Source organism: Malaclemys terrapin, chromosome 2 (assembly GCF_027887155.1).
Source record: "Malaclemys terrapin pileata isolate rMalTer1 chromosome 2, rMalTer1.hap1, whole genome shotgun sequence".
Lineage (NCBI taxonomy): Eukaryota > Metazoa > Chordata > Testudines > Emydidae > Malaclemys > Malaclemys terrapin.
In genome coordinates this window covers 149,642,928-149,651,767 of record NC_071506.1, presented here as the reverse complement: position 1 = coordinate 149,651,767, position 8,840 = coordinate 149,642,928, and the positions used below count along the sequence as shown (strand labels likewise).

Here is an 8,840-nt window from a genome sequence, read left to right as displayed (position 1 = left end):
CAGCCAGTCGTCCCCTGTGCAATAGGGAGCTTGGGACAGGAGTACCAGAGCGGGGTGGGAAGTGGTGGTGCAGAAGCAGGGCATCAGGGGAAGAGGTCGTGCAGGGGCTGGGTCTTGGCAGAAGGGTCAGTGTGATGGCGGGGGCTTGGGGAAGAGGGGTGGTGCAAGGATGGTGCGGGTGGCAGCGTGGCATAGGGGGCGGGGCCAGACCGTTCGGATGTCTGTGCCCCCCCCCCCACACACACACTTTTAGGGTGCTTCCGCCACTCCTATCTTGGGAAGGAATTCAACTGGAGCTCCCCAAGGGCCTATGCAGCTCCACACTGCTCCTAATGCTGGGTTGTACCTTAAAGATCATTAATCATGATCCTTTTATAGTCTGAGCGTGAGAAAGATGAAGAGCAGAAGAAACTTACTTTAAAAACACTAGCCATCGAAAAACTGTGGGAAGTTGGATTAAGTGTTAAAATGCTGAAAAAGCAAATTCCACAATGATAAACAATTAGAAACTGAATATCTTGATTTACTCAACTTACATGTACCTCAGTAACGGCACTTCTACATTACAATTTTTTTCCACCTCCATTGATTTTAATAGACTTGTGTACCCATCAGATTTTAAATTAGTAAAAAACCTTGCTGAGCTTGGAGGGAGATACGTCTAAGATCCTTCAGCATTTGGGGCAATAATAATTAATTTAACTATCATTAAAAAAACAACAACATAGGAGCATTGTCTTAAATTCCTTGCTGTCTCAGTTTTCCACATTCAGTTAACATCATACCAGCAGGTCTATTTTTCTTTTGGTAACACATGCAAAATAAATATGACATAGGAGATCCCTCGCATCACAAATTGACCATTGGAGCCCCTGGACACAGAGGAATGTAAGCCTAGTTAGCTTCATTCACTGACTGCTAAGGATGCACAGTGACCCAAACTACTGCATAGGTTAAAATGTACTGCCGCGGTTCTTTTTATTGAGAAAGCCTATGCCTCATCTGCTTCACTGCACAGAGAATATTCCATACCATTCCATTTAGAGGAACAAGGTCCCTGTGGAAAGGTTAAAAAAAGAAAAAAAAGAAACAGACAATGGAAACAACAGCTTCTACACCACTCAATAACAGTGCAGGTCTTGTGATATGGGCTGCATGCACATCTATGCAGGCAGCCAGTTACCTCCTATCTCCATTAGTTTGTTATCAAGAAATAGATTAGGGGAGGGCACAATAAAACTGCATATCTGCACTGCAGCCTGATGTTTCAATAAGATTCAATGTACTACTAATAGGGGCCCACCAAAGGGCCATTTGCATGGATAATTCCAATGTATCCCTTCTGTAAAGGAATGGATTGTTGGTGTTTATTATAACAGTAACAATCCCCATTGGTTATCTCAGTTTGGGATCCCAATCCTAGTGCAGAGCTTGAAGTGCAATGTCACAACTGCCTGCATAAGCTCTCCAGTGAACTATCCTCACAAACAGGCACCACCATAGACTTACTGTTTTCTGGTATGTTTAAATATATTGCAATAAAAATGTCATTGCTTCATTTATTTTAGGTATTGTTATGGATATGGTATCACAGACTTTATTGAGCAATTAAAAAATATACACAAAGGACAATTGTTTCTTTTTTTTTTCTGTATTTTTCAAAATTTGATTTTCTTCCAGTTGAAGAACCCAGTTTCAAATATGAAAAGGGCACTTGTTTCTACAGTAACTGTGTACACCTTGCTCAGTTCCAAGTACTGTATTCATTTCTTGTTACCGCTGCTGAGGTTCTCTCTCCTGTTTGGGAACTAAAACACTTCTTGTTCCAGGAATGGTAACTAAGTTGTTCTTTCTGATTCTATTTCTCCATAGAGTTCAGCTAACTTCTTAAACTCTGGTCCCCAGTCACCAAGGTAATTATAATCCTGGTCAGAGTGTGTAGTGACTGAATCCAGAGAGCTGATAGATCCGGCTTCTGATCTATGACCCTCATATGCATATGTTTGTATGGAGTCATAGGGAGGCACACTGGGATCGAGATCTGCCTCTGCCAATCTTTGTTTAATAAATTCATGAACATCTATACTGTTCAGGCTTGAAGAAGGCTGGTGCCTAGGTGCGTGCTTCACGTCAGGACGCACATCCCTCCGATACTTCAGCTCCTCAGCAGCTGATGGGTTCCGCAGGGCTGTGATATCAAACGCTTCAGTGTCCTCCTCTCCACCACCCTCGTCATCATACGTGACAACGTTTTCCCGAACATCCTCCTCGGAAATGATCAGGGGCTCCTTTTTGCTGCGTCTTAATGTAATGAAAAGGACCACAATTGCTAAAGAGAAAATTGCAAATATTAGGTTAGGTTTACAGACATTATATATGAAATAAGTATCATATATCTTACATGGGTCACAAATACAATATCCCCCTCTCCCCCCCCCCAAAAAAAAAACAGATCAGACACTTGTGGACTGCTATTTGGATTCTTGCATTATTATGTTGGGTTTCAATGGAGTTATGATTAACTCAACTGTATGTTTGTATACACCATGGCCTACATTTTCAAAGCTGGACGCCTAAATTTTGGCATCAAGAACAGATTCGCAGCTGAAATGGAGCTGGTGTCTAATTTAACTGTGCCAATTTACACCTGCTGAGAATCCAGCCACTAAAATCCACCATAGGCAATTAAATAAGGGCATCCTGATTTTCAGAGGTGCAGAACACCTGCAGCTTGCGCTGACTTCACTGGAAATTGTGGCTACTCAGGACTGGTAAACATAAGGGCCCTTTTGTTAATACCCAGCTTTAGTTACAACCCTGTGCCCCTCAACAGCTCCACTACTCAACACATACGTTTCAAATTCCCACTTCCCATTATAGACCCTTGTAACATTCAGATTGCTTGAACTTGCATTGTCACATTCATAGAATATCAGGGTTGGAAGGGACCTCAGAAGGTCATCTAATCCAACTCGCTGCTCAGAGCAGGACCAATCACCAGACAGATTTTTGCCCCAGATCCCTAAATGGCCCCCTCAAGGATTGAACTCACAACTCTAGGGTTAGCAGGCCAATGCTCAAACCACTGAGCTAATTATGTGTTTCTGTGTGTCATAAAATTGGGCACACATAATGTAAAACATTGGAAGAATATGTAATACACATAAACTAGAGTTTTTATGAGTACAGCTAAGGTTTACCTCCCATGCACAGCCCATTGATGGAAGAACAGGCTCCATTGTCAATAAGGCCCCGATTCTGCAAGTTGTCACATGTAGACAGTCTGCTGTAAACATGTTGAGTCCCACTTAAATCAATGATGCTCCATGTTGGCACAGCAGCCTGCCAGACTATAACAAGCAGTGCCTATTACAACTAAGAGGGAAATTTCCAATGGCACAAAGGCAGTTGGATGTCCAACCCCTATTAATGATCAATGAGATTTAAGTGCCTAATTTCTGCTTTGAAAATCTTCACCTAATATACAAAAGATGAGATTTTTCAACAATGCATAAGGGATCTGGATGCCCAGTTCCTACTAAAATCAATAAGCAATTAACTATCAAATTAAAATCTTCAAGGTTTTGTTTTTACCTTTTGGGAAAAACAACAAAACACTCTTTCATTTGCATGTCCATGTATTTGCACATATTGTGACTGTAACGTTGATAACATAACTCAAGTGCATTTCTGTACATTTTAAAATTATACTCTAAAACCCAGGAAATGGCTGATATAAGCTGTGGCGAAAGGAATCGGTAGAAAGAGCACAGGCTTTCAAGATAAATTCATTGATTTAAGAAATGTATGTGGGTCACAAGACAAATCCCATTGTTTCAAACATTCTCTGTTAGAATGCATAAAAACACATGGATAGTACAATGATGTTTATGTACAGCATGTTGTATCTCTGCCAAATGAGAATATTAAGTAATGGGTAAATTAAAACTGGTCTGGGCAAATAGAGAAAATTCATATCCAAGGACGTTTATCTAATGTAATCATTTTATCATTTAATATGTCCCCTGCCCCTCTTGATTATGTTGTGCATTGATATCAGCTCATCCCACAGAGGTAATTAGAAAGTGGCTTTTGTACAGTATTAATAGTGCTTCTTACAGAGTAATGCAATTCAAAAAATTTTTCCTCATCTCTCTTCTTTATAATTTTTCCAGCTGGTCTAGAGATGATCCTTGAGTCAATGGCTTTCTGAAATCTTTCCAAATTACCTGGGAAGCTCTGCAATGCTAATTACTCTGACCTCTGGAAATCTTTTTCTACGGGATGACAGTTTTTCATCAATATGCTTTAAAGGCACTTTTCCTATTCATTTTAGCAAAACCTATATATAAAACCACAGCTTTATATTTCTAATTACCTCTTTTCACAAGTAATCCCTGGTTCAGAAACACATTATATTAAAAGCCGCTACTGCCACATTCTGAAGGCTAATGAAAGGATATCAGTATTTAAGAGAGTGGCTTACCCAGAAGAATGATGACACAGAGCAGAATTGCAATTAAGGCTCCTGTGCTCAAACCAGCTGAGGAAAGGAAAGCTTCGGCATGGCAGGTCCGAACGCGCCCATCTCTCTCACATGCACAGACCCTGATCATAAGGGTGCTGCTGCTGCTGAGAGAAGGGATTCCACTATCAGAAATCAAAATCGGGAGGTAGTAGACATCTTGAGTAGTTCGACTGAATCTCCTCCGTCTGGTCAGGATACTGGCTGTGTTATCTATAACCACAAAAAGCAGGACACCATGGCTTAATGAAGAATAATTATGATTATTTATTGTTTCTGTCATGCCCAAGGGTGTGAGGTACACCTTCCTTCCTTAGAGGTTTTTAAGGTCAGGCTTGACAAAGCTCTGGCTGGGATGATTTAGTTGGGGATTAGGTCCTGCTCTGAGCAGGGGGTTGGACTAGATGACCTCCTGAGGTCCCTTCCAACCCTGATATTCTATTCTATGATTCTATACCTCAACAAACAGACAGTCCCTGCCTCAATGGGCTTACGTTCTACAATTTAACATGGCAGGACAAAGGTGTGTGGCAGAGGAAAACAATAGGGGGGAGTGGGGTGGGATTAGGCAGGGTTACATAAATAGCATGTGGCAGCTTTGCTAGTTCACATATGCTTCTTGGTGACTAAATTTACTTTGATAAAGTTTTTGGGCCTCATTCTCACTTAAGGACGCTTTGTACCATCTGGGTAATGTAAAGGGACCTGAAAGGGGGTGTAAGTGTAACTTACATCCACTTAAAGTCCCATTTTCCACTACTACAATTGTGTAAAAGGTCTTTAAGTAAATGAGAATAAGGCCCTTCAATTTAACTGATTGTGTTTCTTATAGGCTTCACAGCAGAAGTGAGCTATCTATGTCAGAAGGAGACATCTGAGCAAGGAGAAGATGGTGGCCAAAAAGCACCAGCTGTGGGAAGTTCAAGGTGGAGGTGAGAGTTGACGGTGTGCACTAGGGTAGCAGGCATGGGAAGTTAGAAGGAAACACTAAGCTAAACTTGAGGGAACGGGCAAATGGATTCGAGTCATAGCAGAACAGAAAAGGGGGAAGAGGAAGTTCATGTTGAATTTCCTTATTTAGAAGTTACTCAGGTCCAGCTGGCATGCACTGCAGTTAATAACAATAGTGATTATTTTAATTTTACATTTATGTGATAGTAGCACCCAGAGGCCCTCATTAGGATGAGGACCCCATTGTGCAAGGTGTTGTGCAAACACATAAGAAGACACTGTTCCTATTCCAAACAGCATGCAATCTAAAAAGTCAAGTGGAAGAGGGAGTTGATACATTTTTATATACATATATACATCTACAGAAGTATTGTTTAGTAATTATAAACAAGAGTCACTTATCCCCATCAACATGTTACCAAATCCATCCTTAACTGGTTGATTTCTTAAAGACATTGTGAGCAGAGATGAATCCTGAGGAGCAATATGAAAGAGGAGGATAGTGGCCATAAAGATCAGTTCAGGGAGTGTTGTGATATTTTCAAGAGAAACTTGTAAGTGAGCTGATGAGTCTGGTATCACTGGCAGAGCCAAGGAGATGGGTCATCATGTATGTGTGATGCAATTAGGTGGATACATATGACCATGCAGATGTATCTCTGTAAGAGTGGAGTGATTAAGCGCAGGGAGGAGAAAACAGTGGGATGATTTTGTAATATTACTGGGAGTCACCACATGATACTTTTAGATAGATATCCTCACAAGCTTTGTTTAACCAACTCTATAGGCAGGAAGATCTTGCACACACGTGTGTTGGGGCAGTTCTTTTTGGAAGTGGCTTTCACATCACTATTAAAGTCTGCTCACTGCCTGACTCTTTCTGATTGGAATATTTTTGTTTAGGTGTTGAGCTGCTGTACACAGGACATACTGAAGCAAACATAATCATTATATGGGTTCAGAAGCCCAATGAGTGCTGAAGAATGCTAAGAAAGACCAACTGACCAAGATTATGGCATGTGCTGAAGTCCATCCAACTAGGATGAACTGAGGAAAGTATGAATTTTCCTGAGGAGTGGAGGAAATTGAAGCAGGAAAGCACATACACATTGTCAAGAGTCCTGTTAAAAGGCCTGAACAGTTGGGTTAGCTTAGTGATGCTTCAAGACTCTGCTAACAATGCTTTGGGAAAGGGGCACACCAAGAGAACTAGGTAGATGTCACTGAAAAATGGATACAGGTGCAGGAATATAGATAGAATGGCATGTTCCAGCCCCCAGGGCTGGTTGTTTTCCATGGTGGGGAGGGGTCATGAGTATGGCTAGGTTGGGTAGGGACTACTTACTTGGTTTTGATTCAAAATCCCAGCCCTTTCTCTATCAAGCTCTTTGTGCCATCATTTTAAACATTGATCTCATCTGTCTCTCTATCCTAACATTTCACCCATGCCTGCAGCAAGATCAATCTACTTATGTGACCCCCATCACCATGGCACTGGAATGCTTGGCAATCATTAATGGATTTCATTCTCAACACCCTGTGAGGTTAGATATCATCCCGTTTTTACATGTGGGGAACTGAGGCAAAGGGCAGATTAATTGATGTACCCAAGGTCACACAGCAAGTCTGTGACTGAGCCAGAAACTGAATGTGTTTCCCAAGTCCCAGTCCAGTGGCCTATTCACTGTGCTTATTGGTGCTTTCTTGGATGACTTAGCTAAATACATTTATCTTCTCTCCCTCATTTTCACTGGTTGCAATATATAAAACTGCCTCTTAAGTCTCCTTCTGCACTTAAAGATCAAGGTGCACTTCTGTGGGTTATGCTCTGGGCTGGCTGCCCAGCAGACTTCCTCTCACTCTTTTGGTGGTACGCTGCCTGCCTGCTTTTTTGCGCACAAATCCATGATCAGGCCCCACGTATCAAAACACAAATAGATCATTCTTTTAAGTCATTAACACCCATTGATAGCATGTTCCTACAAAACAGCCTGAGAGTGTGGAAATAATATTTATGATACAATCTCTCCCCTCCGTTATTGAGGCGCTAGGGTGTTGCAGCACATTTAAAATAAAATAAATGAAAACCCCTCAGCAATCATTAAAAGGGTGTCAAATAGTCTTGCAAGAAAACCCCAACAGAAATACTACACAAGAAATACAGCGAATCTGTACAGCTGCTTTTGATTTTGTGACACAGACCTTATTCCAAAATACACCTAAAAGTGTATGCAATACAAAAATATTTGTTTTAAGACATCTCCAAATAAGCGGATAACATTTTAGTTTTTCCATGCATTGTCTGGGAAGTAGCCTTACTAAGACTCTGCAGCTATGACATTTTATAAAGAAAATCAAGATCTCTCGACTAATATTCACTGTTTCATCATTGAAGTACATGCTATTTCCACCTTATTTTGCAGCTCCCCTCATTTTGAGTTACAATTGTGTCACTTGATTGAAAAGATAAAATTAGATGTCACTAGGATTCAGATTACATTTATTATATTCAGAGACCTCTTCCCCAGAGCAGGGTGAGAGTACCGACCTGCGGATTCTATTCACAGACTATGCCATGGAAAGATGTTTATCAAGTTCACAGGTTTTACAGGACATTTTACATTTAATGAAATGTTTTTTCACAAACAATCTCAGTTCTTTTATTCTAGCATACGGATGGGGTGATGGCTATCCTGATGCTGCATTGGCTACAAAAGACCATAATATTGACCTCACCACTCATTAAACAATGGGGTCTGTTGTCTGGCTTGTTGGAAAAAAAGTGTGCCCCCTTTAAGGACTAGAAAGCAAAGGAGTGACTTTTGACAGCAGGGGCAGACCAGGGCAGCAAGGAGTTTCTGACCCGTCATCCAGAGGTGACCATAAGAGAAGGGGGACTATATAGATCCATGCTGGTGCAGAAAAAGCCCTCTTTTACCTAGACCAGCAGAACAGCACCCATCCTGCCCCCCATGAAAGTGGTAAAATACCAGGTTTTGTCAGGTTCTGCTGTGGGCATTGCACTAGTTGCTCCTTTCTCAGGGGGGGGGGGGAGGGGGGATGGGGGGAGATTTTTCCCCTTGCCACCAGATTGGCGAAGGCAAAGTGTTTTTTTGTTTTGTTTTGTTTTGTTTTTTCTTTCCTCAAAGCAGGTTCAGCAGGGCTTAGTTGGGTGAACACGAGACAGGAATTAGGCTATGATGTATGTAATTGTGTAAATGTGGTGTGGCTATCCAGTGCAACTATGCCATAGGGAAGGGACACAATGATCAGACAAAATGGATTGGTAAAGGATGTAAAGAAGGTATATTTTAAAGGAGCAGAAACAGAGATATGGACTGAGTTCCCATTGACTTCAGTTCCC

The 8,840-nt window shown here is 41.4% G+C and overlaps 1 protein-coding gene across 3 annotated transcripts in view; it reads right to left on the bottom strand.

The window, feature by feature from the left end:
- Positions 1–426: 426 nt before the first annotated feature.
- Positions 427–8,840, bottom strand: part of CDH18 (cadherin 18) — a 922,085-nt gene continuing 913,671 nt past the window's right edge. For all 3 annotated transcript variants that reach the window (XM_054020313.1, XM_054020314.1, XM_054020315.1), the window contains 2 exons: positions 4,487–4,738; positions 427–2,329 (listed from right to left, as the gene is read on the bottom strand). In XM_054020313.1, coding sequence (XP_053876288.1) covers positions 1,839–2,329; positions 4,487–4,738 — 743 coding nt within the window. In that variant the 3' untranslated portion in view covers positions 427–1,838. The remainder of the gene's footprint in view (positions 2,330–4,486; positions 4,739–8,840) is intronic.